The sequence below is a fragment of the Calliopsis andreniformis genome, chromosome 9 (assembly GCF_051401765.1).
Source record: "Calliopsis andreniformis isolate RMS-2024a chromosome 9, iyCalAndr_principal, whole genome shotgun sequence".
Classification (NCBI taxonomy): domain Eukaryota; kingdom Metazoa; phylum Arthropoda; class Insecta; order Hymenoptera; family Andrenidae; genus Calliopsis; species Calliopsis andreniformis.
Genome location: NC_135070.1, coordinates 1,896,501 through 1,914,459, shown reverse-complemented (window position 1 = coordinate 1,914,459; position 17,959 = coordinate 1,896,501). Strand labels below are relative to the sequence as shown.

The window sequence follows — 17,959 nt, the reverse complement described above, 5'->3', positions numbered from 1 at the left end:
AATTGATGCAATTACTGAGTAAAGTTTATATGAAGTGGAAAGAATATAAAATTTGTAATCCATTTAGAAAAAGAGCAGTAAGCTAAATCTTAGATAAATATTGATTTGTTGAATTAATTTACATTCCGGTGCGTATAATAACATTTATGATATCTTTTTTTACAAGCTTTAGCAATTTTTGGTCTGTGTAATTGTAATAATTCACTTACTGTTTATTCATGAAATTGATAATTAGAATACTTGGACATAAGAAATGCAATTTATTGATGAAAAGGATTGAAGTTCTTATTATAATCATCGTCATCGTCATCGTCAACATCGTCGTCATCTTTATCCCCTGAAAATGGATTTTTTGATTCATCGTAATCATCCGTTTCGAATGGATTAGTTGGCACAATCGGTGTTTTTGGAGGCACAAAAGTTTTTTGGATTGGGGACGATTTCGGTGTAGAACTGTTTAAAATGCGAGCTTCTCTTATAGGCACGGGTGAAGCTTTACTCGAGTTTCCACGAGGGGTAGATATACCACTGCCAGTATTAGAAATATTTGCTTCCATTGACGAGGAATACACATCTGATTTTGCAAAAGATCGTAAACGATCGTCCGCTGTTGCAGGAAAATTATCATGAGGTCTACGCGTTTCGGATTTTCCTAATGTTGAATTTTTCCCTTCTGTTAATCTAATCCTGGCTTCTGCTCCTGGTCCATAATTAATTTTTGGTTCTTCGAATTTCATCGCCGCTGTTGACAATAACTTATCCGTGTCGGTGATTACCATTAATTTTTTAAAAACACCACGGCCAAAATAATCAGCAACCAATGAAAATGGATCTTCTGCTCGGTCAAGTAAACTATGAAATGTCTCATGAAGATCTTTCGATTGTTCTTGTGCTCTTATGATGTCCAATAGCTTTTTGTTATTTGGCAAACATGCTGGACATTCGTTTTCATTCTCAGAATACCGTTCGAAGCAGTGTTGATGATACGAATGTTGACACATGAAATGTACTGATGGTAGCTCAAGTTGATGGTGACAAGCACTGCAACGGGATCCTTGAAAAATGATCGTACTGTTCTTAATGGATTCTATTTGTTCTCGTATTTTTAATGTATCTGATCGATATTTTTCAATTAGTTCAATATCAGCTTGAGTTCGTTCGTGTTCTGTTCGCAATACACTATTTAAATAAGTTTTAACATCTCCCAAGGTACAAGAAAGTGACGTGGATATTGCATCAATGACCATTAAAGGTGAAAGCAGTCTCTCTTGTGCTACGAATAATATATTTTTTTCAGCAATACGATTAAAAGAAAAAATAAAATTAGATTTTAAACATACCTATATAAGTGAGTATGTCTGCAAGAAGTTTAGTGGGAGCTTCTTTGTTTCTGGCAACACTCCATAAAGCTTGAATCCATAAATTTGGATCTTGATGACCAAATCGTTTGCAAGCTGCTAATACTTGCTCACTGTCACCTTCTCTTAAATGAAACTGTAATATTTCCTGGTATCTGTTAACAATGTTGCTTATAAAATAAGTTGTCTAAACAAAAGACAATTAATTATTGAATTATCTACATACAATTTTCTTTCTTCGTAAAGGAAAAGTAGACCACGTCTAAAATTATGCTGATGACACAGAATTAGTATTTGATCTTTATCAAAACACGCTTCAGAACTTTGTAAAAGTCGCATAATTTTCTGTTCATATTGTACTTTAGCTACATCGTTATCTAGTGCTGACCATACATGAAGGTAATGTTCTACCAATGTGTTATAAACTAAAGTACTCCACCTATATCAACATATAATTTGAATTGTGAAATACAGAATACAGCATATTGTTTGAGTACTCAATATAACATACTAACTTAGTATCAGTTTTTACTAAATGTTCTAAAAATTCCACTAGTCGTTCTGAATTGTTCAGAAACAAATGAATAAAATCTTCAGGATTAGCTTTATCGATATTTTGAACCACGGTACCATCCAATGTTTCCTAGATGAAGAACATTATTCAAATTATTTCTATTACACAAATATGTTTTCTATTATTTATTTGTTTTTACCTGGTCTACAAGTGGCTTATTGGAAGGTCTATAATTAGTGCATAAAGTTTTTAAAAATTGCATAGTTTCATTTGGCACATTTTCTATCAAAATATTACCGTATTTCTTCATGTTTGGCTCCGCCTAGAATATTATTTTGAATTAAACGTATCTAATGAATTTGAAGAAGATATAAACTTACCTCCTCAAATTCCAAAGTCGCCATATATTCCAGTGCTTTTTTATATTCATGTTTGTCTTCTATTTGAATGCGAAGATACCACTCGTGTAAACCATGTTTTTGAGCGAGAAGCAAGGCATCTTCTGGTGATGCTTGACGACAAACTTTTATTGCAATTTCAACATCAAAATCAACTTCTCTATCTTTCGTCTAAAATTAGTATATAAAATTAGTGTGCTGCAAAAATAGAGAAATTCCTTTTTAGCGTTAGTGATTCTTTACCATTATGAATTCTTTCAACTTATCCGTATGATTCAGTTTCGTGTAACAGTTTAATAATAAAGTAGTATGATCTTCTGTCGCCTGACCATTTTTATGTAACGCTTGCAAATATGTTGTTAAATTATCGATATGTTGAGAATCCAGAAATTTTCTAATTACGTATGATGGGTCTAATTTGCCAATTGTTTTTATGTATTGTTCGATCGCACCACTGTGATCTCCTTTTGCATATAAATGATCCCCGTATTGTCGAAATAGATCAACGAGACCTTCAGCATCGTACTGTTGATTTTTGGCTATTCTAAAAGCAATATTGCATTAAATATTGAAATAACGTACTCTTTTTTATAGTAACTAATTTTGAATTATCCAAATTACCTACCTTATAGATACATCATATAAATTCTTTTTAAACAGTAATGTTAATTTTGATTGTAAATCTTTTTCATCCAAGTGATACAGCTTATTGTCACCGCTGAGTATAAAAAATCCACCCCATTCAGACAATACTGCCTGCACGGTCAACATCGATGCAAAGAAGACAATAAATTTGTTTTGTATGTCTAGTACTGTGATCATATGTTTATCAACTCCTGGAGGTATTGGTTCTATAGTACTACAAATAAATATAATTTATTCATAGAATTTCCCTTACATGTTAAGATAATGATAATGATTTTGTATGAAATTCTTACATTGGTTTCGCAGAAATTGTAGTCGTTTTTCTTGGAACATTAGCAGCTTCTTTTGCTATAATTACTAAATAACTTCTAAACCATTCCAACATTATTTTTTGACCTTCTACTGCGTAGCAAGGACCTCTACCATCTGGTGTATAACAATAAATTGCCTAATGTAAAACAAATGTATCAACAAAAAGATATTTATGTGCTATTCCAGGATTATATTTAAGATTATTACATCATCGCAGCCAATCATGAAGTGACTATCTTGCATGGATTCAGTAAGGACACTGCACTTTCTAGCACAACCCATAGTATCCAAAGGAGATTTAAATTCTTTATCTTTAACAGTAATATTATATAAAAACACACTGTTTGTAGTAGCAACAAATAAATGATTCTGTCTGCCTGTAGATTTTATTGCTAAACCGGTAATGGAAGCATTAGTACCTTTCAGTACCTTTATTTTATTCTTTCTTTCTCTAGTTAAGTCACCCCTAAAAATAGAAAATCTTTTGTTAAACATGCTGCATCATAGCAAATTTTAACAGAATTATGCCTAATGTATTTTTACCTATAAAGCATGATAGACCCATCTCCAAAACCAACTGCCATTAATGTAAGACTACTATGTACACATAAAGCAGTTGCAGGGACCGCTTTAAAACTAGGTATAACTCTACTTATACGAACGCATGTAGGATTGCCCTGTTTGTCTGGCTTAGCTAAGTTCCAAACTTTTATTGTAGGATTACAACCTAGTTCGTCTTCCTAAACAAATGTATTTCCTATGAAGATAACAATTACATTTGTCATGGTTAAGTAAGTCTCTAATTATACTAACACCAATGGTAAACAGAAATGTGGAATGTTGGACTTGTTGAGCTAATGTCAATGTGATTTCATATGCACGAAAAGTAGATACATTGTATGTTCTGTTCACTAAATGCACATTGCCCATGTTGTCTCCAAAAACTAAGTTACCATTACCGCTTGTAGCTGCTGTCACTTGAGCATCCTGTTCAACAGAATGTACAATACACATAGAAAACAGTAACTTAACCTAAATTGAACATCAAACTTTAAAAAATTAAATTTGAATTGAAAGAAACTCACTCCAAGGGCCTTGGTTACTGTTCCTTCATCCACCTCTTTCTTAAGGTCGAAAAAATTGAAGCGCCTCCACTATAAAATAAACGTTCCATTATCAGCATCTCGTAAACGAGGTTATGTGTGCAATGTATATACAACATTAACGTTAACTGTTTAAACGGAATGTCAACTAACCTCGAGAAATGCCATGATGGTGTATCGCAATTATTTATGTATACATTTGCCAGAATATTGCCAATATTGTGAACAAACAATGAGTCCGTTCTGTCTTTCTTTGACAGTTATTTGACAACGAAATTAATCAGCCGTATACTCGCCATTTCATCTGTATCTGATCAGCTGATTATGACATATCTCAAGTTTTACGCATGCGTGATAGAGTAGTCTGCAATTTGCCGTATTGACACTAAAAGTACATTTTATATTATCTACAATAAGTATATAACCCGTAACAACACCCAAAGAAAAAAATTCAAATGCATGAATCAGTATTAATATTGCATGCAATTTAAATATTTAAGACAGAAAAAACGTTTTTTCTGTATAAGGTTAGAGAACCCAGAGCCTGTTCATTACAAGGTACATAACTGTCATTTGCACTTATCTCACGTACTTTGCGTTATTAGAAGCCAAATACGATCAGTTATTGAATATAATTATTTCATCGAAAGTTCAAATGCTAATGCACTACTTTTACTTCTGCTTTCTTAATTATGCTTTAATTTTACTTTTTAGCTTTTTTGGGTGCAGTCCGAAATTAGCTGATACCGCTGAAAGTGCCGCAAATGCGTTCCGAATTTCAAAATAGCGTGTTGATTTCACTAAAATGTCACTATTTTACTACTACCTTTTCATATAAGTCGATTCTAGGGAATTGCTCATTTCCAGCTGTTCATTTCAATTATCAACTCCAAATCATGTGAAGTTTGCTCAGAGTAGTAACCGATTTTAATAAAACATAGGTAAAAAATTGCTCTTTAATTGTCCATAATTGCTCATTAATTGCTTTTAATTGTTCACTTTTAGTCTTCGAGATATTTCCAAAAAACTTTTTTTGACAATCTAGTTTTTGTGAATTGGCAACAAACATTCAAACATTCAATATCACAAAACTTCTAAAATACTGCACAAACCGATCTACTAAGATTACCAAAAAATTGCTCTTTGCTTAGAATTAATTGCCCAATCCTTAATAAGCTACAATTAGGTCAATAAACAACAAATTTTATAAATAAAAGTATGAAACAGAAGTCTAGTAACTTTCAGGCGCGCATGCAGATATCTCCAGTAATTTTAATACAGATTATACGTTCGCATCTACATGAAAACTCAAAAACTTGCTCTACCATATTGCGCAGTGATTCAGGCGATTGCTCTTTAATTGAAAACTGCTCTCGTAGTTTTCGAAACATCTGTTAAAAAATCATCATGCTATTCTCACCGACGTGACTAATCGTGCATGCAGTCTGCTAGGTTACACCGACGCATAAAACTTGTTGTAATTCAATAAATGGTGGCTTAAACAATTGAGCAATCAACAAGTGAGCAATTAAAATTAATTATAGAGCAATGAAGGGCAAGAAAAGAACAATTATTTAAGCCATTCTGTAATGAGATAACAATTCTTTGGAAGGGTGTAAAATTGTAAACTTGAATGTACTGCCAACTTAACGCAGTTGCATCATTCTAAACAGCTAAGTGCAATGGAATATTGTCATAATTGTCCCTCAAATTTTTTTATCTACAAGATATGTAACCACATCCAAACTACCATTTTCTGCAACAAAGTGCAAAAGATGTTTTCCACTATAGCCTCTTATGTTAATTTGAGCATGTTTTCTTATCTATAAAATACTTTAATATATCTAACTTATCGTTTTTAGCAGCTAAGTGCAAAGGACAGTTACCGTTATAATCCTTTACATAAATACCAACGTTTTTTTTATTATTAAGGTATTCTACTATGTTCAATTTGCCGTTTTCAGCAGCCAAATGTAAAAAAGTTTTGCCATCATTATCTTTCATATTTACATCAACACCCTTATTATCAACAAAGTATTTAACTATATCTAAGTGACCACCTACAGTGACCAAATGCTGAGAGCTTTTACCATCAACACCCTTCACATTAAAATCAACATTTTTTACATTTATAAGATATTGCATGACATCTAATTGGCCATATCTAGCAGTGTAATGTAATGGGGTATAATAATTTTTATCTTTAACATTAAGCTAAATGGAGAGGATATTCTCCATTCTTATTGGTTATATTAACAAGAGCAAGATCCATGTTTTACCAATATCTCCACAGTTTCTGTTTTTTACCTTTTAAAACTGCCAAATGGATAGGCATTTGACCTTCGTTATCATATTTTCTAGTATCTGCACCCATATCTAACAAAGTTGAGATTGCGTTCTTATTTCTAGCAAAAGAAGCCAAATGCAAAGATGTTGAACCATTAACTGTCACTGCTTCTATATTTGCTCCATTGTCAAGCAAAATAGGAATAATTTCATACTTGTACGTTGCAGTAGAGTGCAGAGCTGTTAAACCATCTTTAGTTTTTTCTTCTGTTGGTACTCCTTTTTCTAGCAGAGTTGAGGTTACATTTTTCTGCCCTGCTACTGTTGCAATATGTAATAGTGTAATACCACCTTTTTCTTTTGCATTTATTTCAATTCTTTGTGCATTCAATAATTTTAAAGCAATATCGTCTTTTTTAAGTGAAGTAACAAAATGAAGTGGCGTAAAATTATTGGCTGATTTTGCGTTTACGTTAAAAGTTTAGCTACTTCTAGATTGCCTATTGATGCTGCAAAGTGGAGAGCTGTCAAATTACCTTTAGTTTCAGCATTTACGTCAGCTCTGTTACTTTCTAGTAGAACTTTAGCTGCATCAGCATGTCTCTTATTGATTACTGCCAGATGCAAAAGTGTCAAACCTTCCTCAGATTTTGCGTTAACGTCAAATATTATTGCTATTTAATAAAGCACAAATAGTAGAAGAATCACTGAATGTAGCGTTATGGAGAGGAGTAAAATCATCTTTGTCTTTTACATTTATACCAGTTTTATTACTTAGCATTAAAGTTTCAACAACTTGAAAATAAAATCTACATATCCAGCTTCAGTAGCTATATAAATCGGTGTATAACCATTTGCATCCTGTACATTGATATCAGTTCCTTTTAAACTTAAAAGCTCTAACATAATATTAAAGTTATTACTTTGTGCAGAAATATGAATTGCTTTCCTCTCATTATCAAAAGTTTCATTTATATTAGTACCATTGCTCAGCAAAACCTTAATTTCATCTCTGGTTCTATCTTCATCTGAACTTAATGCAGCATCAGATATATCCCTGCTGATGTCTCTAAAGCTTGTTTCATCTTTTTCTTTCATTACCCCGACTAGTTCTACCTTGCCATCATCAAATTTCCTAGAAATGAGTCTTTTCCTTCCTTCTTCTCCTGCTGCTAGTATTGTAAGAAATAGATTTGCTTTTCCATTTACTTCAACAGAATTGGACCACTCACTCACTTGTGAGTAAGTGCTGTTATATCTATACTGCACTGCGTAGCTTACTTTCACACCATCTTTCCATTTTGAAATTCATTTCAAGCTTGTCCTTAACTTGTCTGAGAGATACAATTCTGTCCAGCAGAAGTTCAAATATATCTTTTCTTTCACTTCTAACTAAGGGTAAATTTTGTATTGTGGTTAGTATATCACTTACCTTTTTGATTATACCACCATTGTTTGAAAGTAATCCTTTACAAGCATCAAATGCTGCCTGAAGCAAACTATAAAATTCATTATATATTTCTATTTCACCTGTATGATAATAATCATCAGCAAGGTAAGAATATTGTTCAATCACAAAAAACACTATTGAAACATAAATTTGCATTCCATAATACACTGTGTGAAATGCAGCAAATCTTGCATTATTCTCGTCACTAACTCCTTCATGGTCAGGATTAGGAATAGTAAGCCCTTGATCTTTTCAAGGGAGCTTATTTACAGTATGAATATCATTTGTAAAAAAATCACTCACAAAAGTAGCAACTTTTGATATTTTGTCCTCAACTTTTAATTCATTTATACTATCAAGGACACGTTGAAATCCTGTATGCATTTCATAACTTGTTTCTTCTATTTCACATAGAGTTTGATGAGCTATTTCATACACTGCTTTCATTGCAGCAAAGTTTCTATCCATTTCAATAGCAGTATAGTTTTTACTTAAAGCATAAAAAATTTTCTCAAAATTCTTTGATTTTTATTTTTATTTCTTTCACCTATAAGGTAAATTATTATACTCAAATTGCCCTTTTCAGTAGCCAAGTGTAAAGGAGTATTGCACTTTTCATTCCTAATATTTATATCTATCTTTTTTTCATGTACAAGATACTTCATTATTTTAAGTTTCCATTTTTAGCACCCCAGTGCAAGAGAGTATAGCCATTTTCAATATTAAATCTTTCTACAAGATATTTTGCTATATCTAAGTTATCATACTTAACAGCATAATATAGAGGAATTTCTCCTTTATCATCTTTTGCACTAACATCAATCTTTTCTTCATTTATTACTCTACTACACTTAAGTGACCATATTTATCAACGAAATACAAAGGTGTTCTACCATTACTATTTTTCGCATTAACATTAGGTCCTTCTCTTATAAGATGAGTTCGATCACTTAAGTCACTTCTTTTAGCAGTATCATGTTGATGACTCAACGAGGAATCAGACATACGATAAGGTTTAAGTTTAGAAATTTTCTTAACTTGTTTTGCGTATTGTACTTTGTTTAACAGCCTAGTTACTTTCGAATTAGTGCTCCCTTTTTTCAGATAACTTGTTGAATGTTCTACCTCTAGCACAAAATCCCCATTTATTTTACATAAAGACCTAACTACATCGAGTTTATCATATGATGATATGTAAAACTAATACTGCAGGTAATTTTTACGTATATTTTGAGATTTTATTTTTAGTAAGCCACTATCAATTTAGTAATAGATGTAGTTAAGTATTTAAACAACATAATCGTTTTCAGCAACTAAAACCAGCTGTTGTCAAAAGCGTTTGTCTTGGAATGGATTGGTCTAAGATCATCTATATTTTTCTATTTTGTTTTCTCTATCCTACTAATATTTTGTTGTTGCAGTAATGTATCATCTAACAAGGTAGAAGGAACTTTTTTAACTTTTTTATATAATATATTAAGTATTTTATTCGTCTGGTTATTTTCGATAAGATTATTTAAATAATTTGTTTTGTTTCCTTCTTTATCAAAACAAAGATTATGCAGTTTTTCAAAAGTAGAACAAATATTAAGTCCTACTCTATCTAATATCTTAGATAAATTTTTTGGTATAAAGAGTTCTTTCTCAGCTAAAAAGTGATTTAAATAATTTTCTTTATTAAAACAAGATTTATAAAAATTTACTAAAATAGAAGAGGCATTATTTCCTGCCATGGATAATATTTTGGATAAATTACTCATTGTAAAACCTGCCCTATAGAAATCGTCTAAAAGCTGTGTTTTATTTCCTATCTCATCAAAACAAACATTATGAAAATCTCGTAAAGCAGAATAAATATTACCTCTTGCTCCATGTAATATACTACATAAATTACTTGGCGTGAAACCTTTCTCATCTAAAAAATGGCACAAATATTTTTTTGTTTCTCTTATAAAACAAAAATCGTGGAATTCTGCTAGACTACCTGCTACTCCACTCAATATATTGCATAAATCACCTGACCTAAAACCTGCATTATAGAAGTCATTTAAAAGCTCTGTTCTTCCTCCTTGATCATCAAAACAAACACTATGCAATCTATTTAAAATAGAAGAAGCATGAACTCCTGCTCCACATAACATACAGGATAAGTTACCTGGTTCAAAACCTGCATTATAGAAATCATCTAAAAGTTTTGTTCTTTTCCCTTTGTCGTTAAAACAGACACTATACAACTTTTTAAAAGCATATCGAGCATTGGCTCCTGATCCACTTAATATACCTGATAAGTTATGTATTGTAAAACCTTGTTTCTTAACAAAATGCTTTAAATGCTGTTTTTTATTTCCTTGCTCATCAAAAAAAGTACTATATAAGTCTTTAAAAGCTTTTACAGCTTTAGCGCCTGCTCCATGTAAAATACTGGATATATTAGTCAGATTTATTCCTTCTTTTTCTAGAGTTTTTAAATACTGTCTTTTCTCTCCTTCTGCATCAAACCAAAGATCATATAAGTCTTTAAAAGCTTTTGCAGCATTAGATCCTGCACCACTTAACATACTGGACATATTAGGTAGATTTATCCCTTCTCTTTCTAAAATTTTTAAATATTGCCTTTTGTTTCCTTCTGCATCAAACCAAAGATCATATAAGTCTTTAAACGTTTTTGCAGCCTTAGCTCCTGCCCCACTTAAAATACTGGACATATTTGCTAGACTTATTCCTTCTTTTTCTAAAGTTTTTAAATATTGTGTTTTCTTTCCTTGCTCATCAAACCAAAGGTCATATAAGTCTTTAAAGGCTTTTGTAGCATTAACTCCTGCTCCATTTAAAATACTGGACATGTTAGCTAGATTTATTTCTTCTTTTTCTAGAGTTTTCAAATATTGTGTTTTTTTTCCTTGCTCATCAAACCAAAGATCATATAAGTCTTTAAAAGCTTTTGTGGCATTAGCTCCTGCTCCGCTTAAAATACTGGACATATTAGCTAGACTTATCTCTTCTTTTTCTAGAATTTTTAAATACTGTTTTTTGTTTCCTTCTGCATCAAACCAAAGACCATATAAGTCTTTAAAAGCTTTTGCAGACTTAGCTCCTGCTCCACTCAAAGCACTGGACATATTAGCTAGACTTATCTCTTCTTTTTCTAGAGTTTTTAAATATTGTGTTTTTCTTCCTTGCTCATCAAACCAAAGGTCATATAAGTCTTTAAAAGCTTTTGCGGCATTAGCTCCTGCCCTACCTAAAATACTTGATATATTAACTAGATTTATTCCTTCTTTTTCTAGAGTTTTTAAATATTGTTTTTTGTTTCCTTCTGCATCAAACCAAAGACCATATAAATCTTTAAAAGCTTTTGCAGCACTAGATCCTGCTCCACTTAACATACTGGACATATTAGGTAGATTTATCTCTTCTTTTTCTAAAGTTTTTAAATATTGTTTTTTGTTTCCTTCTGCATCAAACCAAAGATCATACAAATCTTTAAAAGTTTTTGCAGTCTTAGCTCCTGCCCCACTTAACATACTGGACACATTAGCTAGATTTATCCCTTCTTTTTCTAGAGTTTTTAAATATTTTGTTTTATTTCCTTCTGCATCAAACCAAAGATTATATAATTCTATAAAAGCAACTTTAGCCTTAGCTCCTACTCCATGCAAAATACTGGATATATTAGGTAGATTTATTCCCTCTTTTTCTAGAGTTTTTAAATATTGTGTTTTATTTCCTTGTTCATCAAACCAAAGGTCATATAAGTCTTTAAAAGCGTTTTCGGCATTAGCTCCTGCTCTACTTAAAACACTGGACATATTAGATAGATTTATTCCTTCTTTCTCTAGAGTTTTTAAATATTGAGTTTTATTTCCTTCTGCATCAAACCAAAGGTTATATAAGTCTTTAAAAGCTTGGGGAGCATTAGATCCTGTTCTACTTAAAATACTGGACATATTAGTTATATTTACTCCTTCTTTTTTCAGAACCTCTAGACATTTTTTTCCTTTTTCTTCAATTAAAAAATTTAAGAATCGATTAAACCTAGGTGTCCCTTCTCTACCAGCAACACTTTTAGCAAATTTTGCTTCTTCATTGTGCAGCCTCTTCGATACTGTCTCACCTTCATCTATAAGAGAACGCCTCCGTTTTCTAGAGCTAAGACCAGCTTCAGGACTTTCCTTGGCTGAACTCCTTGAAGAACTACTTTGTGTAGAATGGGGTAGTTCTAGCATCTCGTAATGGTTTAGAAGGCTTTTTGCCTAACATAAAAATTACCTCTTGTTCTCATTATCACTTTATTGCATGATATTACAAAAACTAGATGTTATTTTTGATAACTCACTGTGTGAGCCTAGAATATTAGATACAATATGTTAAAGGATTGTAATTATAACTATAAATTAGCGTTGAGCATAATCCAATAACTTTATGCTGTCAATAGCTTATTAGTATTAGGTTTAAAGTTATAAATTTGTTTTATATTTTTGTAAGTCCAAATTTTAACTCAGTCACTTGATTTATATTTCTTTAAGCCAGTCCATGTTTATCAAAAAGATTTTTAATAATATTTTTGCCATAAGTTTACCCTGATTTCTTTTTACTATTCTCATATAAACTAATGTTAACTTAGTATTATATGTTACTAAGAAATTAATAGAATTGATTTGAAAATACCGTCTGTGAGAACATTTTGTTTTGGAGTACGTTGGTCTACCGGTGGATTCGCGTGAACTTTTATTTATAGCAATTTCACTGTATCACAAAACTAGCTATTTTAACCTATTTTAACCACATTTATATACGAACTAATTTGTATAGCTTTGTTGCAACAATTTTGTGCTTTTATTTTCACAACCTATGTATGTACATACTTTTTTCGTAACATGAAGTTAGTTCACACCAAAGAGAATTAGATCTAATCCTCTTTGGCTCACACTAGCAACCAATTTTAATAAAACATAGGTCAAAAAATGCTCTTTAATTGCCCATAATTGCTGATTAATTACATTTAATTGCTCACTTTTAGTTTCCAAGATATTTTTTAAAAACTTTTTTGGGCATCTAGGAACTTCTATGGGTGGGCACCGGTCATTCAATATCACTAAACTTCTAAAATAATGCACAAAACGATCTACTGAGGTTACCAAAAAATTGATCTTTGCTTAGAATTAATTACTCAACCCTTAATAAGCAACAATTAGGTCAATAAACAACAAATTTTATAAATAAAAATATGAAACAAAGATCTAGTAACTTCCTTTTTCCGTGATTTTTTAATGTTTTACTTTTTCATACATTCGTTCATACATTCTGATTTACAAAGAACTATCCAATCGGTTTTGATTAGTAAAAATTCTAACAAAAATTGATGATTAATTAAACATTTTTTTTATATTTAAATCGCTTTGAATCCCAAAAGATTTCTTAACAAGAAATACAATTCTATTACAAAAGACAATTATATAATAATAAGTCCCTTCATAGTTTCTTGTAGAAAAAAGAAAAAATTCAACGATTTTAGCGTATTTGAAAGTATGGGCTACGATATAAAAAACAGAGGTAATGAAACTGTTTAAATGCATTAATGCATATAAATGCATAAAATTAATATGAAACCATGCTCTATTTTAAACTGTTTAACTCTAATTTATGACATATTTTTCTATCTATAAGGATTTTAAAAATTAGTTACATAGCTCCCATGGTGTGTAATAAAACATGTTAATTCTTATTACACCATGTAATTTCCGTTACATATGGGACACCCTGTATAACGAATTGTGGAGCTTTTGCGAAGGATATATAATATATGATTGTAAACAAATAAATTATTTTCCATACTTTATTTACACTACGACGTAAATAAAACGATTTATATGCATATAATATATATATATATATATCTTTTTTAAGTATAGATACAAGTACCGCTATTACTTGATTCATAGATTAAAATTCTATTCAAATTAACATTAAATTAAAATTAAATTAAATTAAAATATTAAAGTACAGATAATACTTTAATGCTTCGTATTGTTCACATCTTTCTTCAAATCTAAACAATAGTGTTCAGTTGCTGTGAAAGAACAGGAAATTCATCTTAACTGAACTTTAATTGTTCAATAAATTAAATAATAACTATTATTGTATGATTAATTAGCGTAAAATACAGGCGATGCAATCGCTTGTTGGTCGCATTATTTAATAAAACTTCGTTGAATTAAACATAATAAACATACATATGTACGAATAGAAAATCTTTACACTCGAGTAAGGTGAATACATTTTTGCGGCAACTGTCTGCTTTTGGTAATATTGCGATTCGAATGGTTCATTGGTTTCATAAAGGCCTAAACCTGCTATCGGTCAATTTATAGTAATGATTGTGTCTGTTTGCAAACATGTTCCATTTGGACTGCATAAATGAGGACTATTACAATTAACACAGAGGAGCGGTATTATCGTTTCTTGAAGTGTTCTGGCTACCGTTATTACTTTAGTCGCCAGAACAACGTAACCTTTAACGAAATATGTTCTCACAAAAAGATCAAAGGAAAACGGATTATATCAGTTTAAATATCCAAGAGAGTGCAACTTTTGCACGAGGAACTTCACGTAGTCTCTGGAGGGTAAGTTTATTTAGTGTTTTAAAATGTGTTTCTTTCATGTTTTGTTTGTTTAACAAAGCCATCATTTATACAATTTGCATTGTATGATGAAATAAAACTGTCTTGTTTTCTAGCAATGGAACCAACTGTCAAGGTTTCAAAGAAATATCCTTTACTTCATAGTTGTCACAATTATATTAGCCGTATTTTACCTGCTACCTGGCGATAATAAAAATGGAATTTTAGATGAAAGTGACTATAATAATATAGAAGTAGTACAAGATACTCTCAAATATGAAAAGGTACTATGGATATGATACAAATGAAATTAGTATTTATGAAAGAATATTACCATATACAATCTTTTGAAAGAATTAAATTTTATAGGCGGTAGAAGACATTGTAGTAGATAATGTAAATCAGGAACATAAAGGCGATGGAGAGGTTATCGAAGAACCTGAATTTCAGCCAGAAATAAATCAGGTGGATGATGATCAAATTGGAGAACCACCTCAACCTAAGCCAAATGCGCTTAAATTTAATGGTATAGTTGCTCAAATTGATTATAATTTTTATATTTATTTATTTAAAGTAACTTATGTGTTTATTTCTATTTCTAGGTCCACAGAATAATAGGCAAAAGGCTGTAGTTGCAGCATTTAAGCATTCGTGGGATGGATATAAAGAGTATGCTTGGGGTCATGATAATGTAAGACCAATATCAAGAAAATACCAGGAATGGTTTGGTTTAGGACTGACTATAGTCGATTCCTTAGACACTATGTACATAATGGGTTTAAATAATGGTACGACTAAAAACTTTTTATATTTGGCTCTAGTTTAGTTGTTAGGATAATGAGCACAAGGGTATGTCATACCTTAATCGAAAACTTATATCTTAAGAATTATAATAGTGATAATCCAAATTTTAACAAAAATACTGGTACCATTATATTGCATTCTGCCTATACATATGTACATATACAGGCTGTCCCAGTGTTTTCCCAACATATTTTACGAGTAAAAATAAAAAGATGTCATAAACCTGGGCTTAAAAATACTCTATTAAAATATTTTAAGAAAAATATAAAATAACAACGGACAGATTGTTTAATTAAGAAAATAATGTAAAATTCTAGAACTTTGCGTTTGCGATAATCCAGACCACGACCATTGTAATCCTTGAGACATAAGCTTTTGATGAATGAACTCGCTCTCCTACTTGTTGTTCCAATAACTAAAGTTGTGTCTTATATTTCAAACATAAGATGTAACGAATATACTTTCGAATAATCTTTGTAAATATTGTATAGTTATACAGGGTGTTACAGAAATAGGTGACTAAACTTTGGTATCATATTCTACACCTCCTAAGAATGAAAAAAAGTCAAATAAACATAGGTCTGGAAACTCTTCGTTTTCGAGATATAAACATTTTTTGTTTGTAACTGAATATTTAAAAAAATAGTAATTTACTCAAAGGAATCGTTGAAAATAACTTCCTTGTGCTATGAGATGTATGAATGTTCACATGCTATTAATCAATCTCGGTATCATCATCAGAAAGAGATATTATTAGTTCTCGTAATTCTATGTGTGTTATCTGCTCATGCAAAGTTTTGAGATAAACCAGAAGTATTTATATCTCGAAAACGAAGTCTCCAGATCTATATTTATTTTATATGACCTTTTTTTCATCCTTCAGAGGCGTAGAATATATTTGGCCACCTATTTCTATAACATCCTGTATATAAATGTATATATTTGTTACACGTTGTTCATTTATTATACATTGTGTATAATAATATATAAATTAGCAATACTTTCTTTTTCAGAATTTTTAGAAGCTAGGGCATGGGTTGATAGAAATCTAGTGTTCACCCAGCATAGAGATGTTAATTTATTTGAAGTTACAATTAGAGTTCTGGGTGGTCTCTTATCAGCATATCATCTTTCGGGTGATAAGATTTTTTTAACTAAAGCAGTGAGTTACTTATTTATATTTTTAAAGCAATAATAATATTGCAAATTAAATATGAAACTTTGTAATATTATAGACAGAATTAGGAGAACGTTTGATGCCAGCATTTTCTACTTCATCCAATGTTCCTTACTCTGACGTAAATCTTGGTACTAAAACTGCGCACAGTCCTAAATGGGGTCCTGACAGTAGTACTAGTGAAGTCACTTCAATTCAGTTAGAGTTTCGAGATCTTAGCCGTAGTACAGGAGAACCTAAATATGAGGTAGTTTCAAATATGATTTAATTTAAATAATAATATTGTATATTATTTATACTTATAATATTATAATACTTATTTATATTATTAAAAAAAGTGTGTAATCGTTACTTTTCTAGGAAGCAGCAGCTAAAGTCTCAGAACACGTGCATCAGTTAGAAAAATATGATGGTTTAGTACCCATTTTCATTAATGCTAATACTGGATTGTTTAGAGAATCTGCAACAATCACTCTGGGTGCACGTGGCGATAGTTATTACGAATATCTATTAAAACAGTGGCTTCAAACTGGCAAAACCATTAATTAGTTAGTACATTTCGAATTTTGTTTATTAGAGCATACAAATTATTTTCTTTCAATTAAAACGTTATTAAAAACGTATAATGTGTCTAATTATAATTGTTTTCAGTTTACGAGATGATTATTTGTTAGGTATTTCTGGAACACAGAAGCATCTTGTAAAACGAACAGCAATAAATAAATACGTTTTCATCGCGGAACTAGTTGGAACAAATAAAGAAATAAAACCCAAAATGGTGAGTTATAAAAGCAGAGCAATTTGTTAACGAGTCGCCATATTAATGAATAAGATATTCTTAAATAATTCTTTGTCTTATAGGATCATCTTACGTGTTACTTAGGCGGTACTTTAGCTTTAGGAGTACATCATGGTTTGCCATCTGATCATATGGATCTCGCAAATGAAATTGTTAAGACGTGTTATCAAACGTATGCGATTCAACCAACGTTTCTTGCACCAGAGATAACTTATTTTAATATCCAGGTAATGGGGATAATTAATATTGTAGAAAAAATTATAACATAACAGGACGTGAACTAAGTATGTTACGTTTTATACAGAGTGTAGAAAGAGAAAACTCAATGGATATGTATGTCAAAATGACCGATGCACACAATTTACTGAGACCAGAATTCATTGAAAGCCTTTTTTATATGTGGTATTTTACTGGAAATAAAACATTCCAAGATTGGGGATGGCAAATATTTCAAGTAAGTAGTGAATTAATATTTTTCTTTCCGTATATTTGA

The 17,959-nt window shown here is 31.0% G+C and overlaps 5 protein-coding genes across 8 annotated transcripts in view; 1 reads left to right on the top strand and 4 right to left on the bottom strand.

The window, feature by feature from the left end:
- Window positions 1–237: 237 nt before the first annotated feature.
- Vps11 (vacuolar protein sorting 11) lies at window positions 238–5,074 on the bottom strand. 2 transcript variants are annotated; one of them, XM_076383957.1, is made up of 15 exons: window positions 4,923–5,074; window positions 4,484–4,715; window positions 4,313–4,381; window positions 4,041–4,214; window positions 3,771–3,967; window positions 3,435–3,693; window positions 3,209–3,363; window positions 2,896–3,129; window positions 2,514–2,814; window positions 2,253–2,441; window positions 2,072–2,194; window positions 1,874–2,001; window positions 1,585–1,797; window positions 1,341–1,513; window positions 238–1,273 (listed from the first exon to the last, which is right to left on the bottom strand). In XM_076383957.1, exons 2-15 carry the CDS (start codon window positions 4,496–4,498, stop codon window positions 261–263), a joined length of 3,243 nt encoding a protein of 1,080 aa, XP_076240072.1. In that variant the 5' UTR covers window positions 4,499–4,715; window positions 4,923–5,074; the 3' UTR covers window positions 238–260. The 2 variants fall into 2 exon arrangements, with proteins under 2 accessions (XP_076240072.1, XP_076240073.1); XM_076383958.1 differs by having other exon boundaries at window positions 238–1,054.
- A 988-nt stretch (window positions 5,075–6,062) lies between these two features.
- LOC143183293 (uncharacterized) lies at window positions 6,063–7,397 on the bottom strand. Its single transcript, XM_076384818.1, has 4 exons — window positions 7,379–7,397; window positions 7,153–7,290; window positions 6,609–7,093; window positions 6,063–6,544 (listed from the first exon to the last, which is right to left on the bottom strand). Exons 1-4 carry the CDS (start codon window positions 7,395–7,397, stop codon window positions 6,131–6,133), a joined length of 1,056 nt encoding a protein of 351 aa, XP_076240933.1. The 3' UTR covers window positions 6,063–6,130.
- Window positions 7,294–9,472, bottom strand: LOC143182760 (delta-latroinsectotoxin-Lt1a-like). Its single transcript, XM_076383968.1, has 2 exons — window positions 8,049–9,472; window positions 7,294–7,965 (listed from the first exon to the last, which is right to left on the bottom strand). The coding sequence occupies exon 2, from the start codon at window positions 7,712–7,714 to the stop codon at window positions 7,397–7,399; it is 318 nt and encodes a 105-aa protein (XP_076240083.1). The 5' UTR covers window positions 7,715–7,965; window positions 8,049–9,472; the 3' UTR covers window positions 7,294–7,396.
- LOC143183292 (uncharacterized) lies at window positions 7,729–12,292 on the bottom strand. The gene is made up of 5 exons (XM_076384817.1): window positions 9,469–12,292; window positions 8,908–9,193; window positions 8,370–8,556; window positions 8,049–8,105; window positions 7,729–7,788 (listed from the first exon to the last, which is right to left on the bottom strand). Exons 1-5 carry the CDS (start codon window positions 12,290–12,292, stop codon window positions 7,729–7,731), a joined length of 3,414 nt encoding a protein of 1,137 aa, XP_076240932.1.
- Window positions 12,293–14,082: 1,790 nt separating this feature from the next.
- The window catches only part of Alpha-man-ib (alpha-Mannosidase class I b), a 23,292-nt gene continuing 19,415 nt past the window's right edge, over window positions 14,083–17,959 (top strand). For all 3 annotated transcript variants that reach the window (XM_076386144.1, XM_076386143.1, XM_076386142.1), the window contains exons 1-10: window positions 14,083–14,689; window positions 14,803–14,970; window positions 15,056–15,212; window positions 15,289–15,474; window positions 16,504–16,652; window positions 16,726–16,914; window positions 17,028–17,215; window positions 17,319–17,445; window positions 17,529–17,693; window positions 17,771–17,920. In XM_076386144.1, the coding sequence (XP_076242259.1) occupies window positions 14,591–14,689; window positions 14,803–14,970; window positions 15,056–15,212; window positions 15,289–15,474; window positions 16,504–16,652; window positions 16,726–16,914; window positions 17,028–17,215; window positions 17,319–17,445; window positions 17,529–17,693; window positions 17,771–17,920 (1,578 nt within the window). In that variant the 5' untranslated portion in view covers window positions 14,083–14,590. The remainder of the gene's footprint in view (window positions 14,690–14,802; window positions 14,971–15,055; window positions 15,213–15,288; window positions 15,475–16,503; window positions 16,653–16,725; window positions 16,915–17,027; window positions 17,216–17,318; window positions 17,446–17,528; window positions 17,694–17,770; window positions 17,921–17,959) is intronic.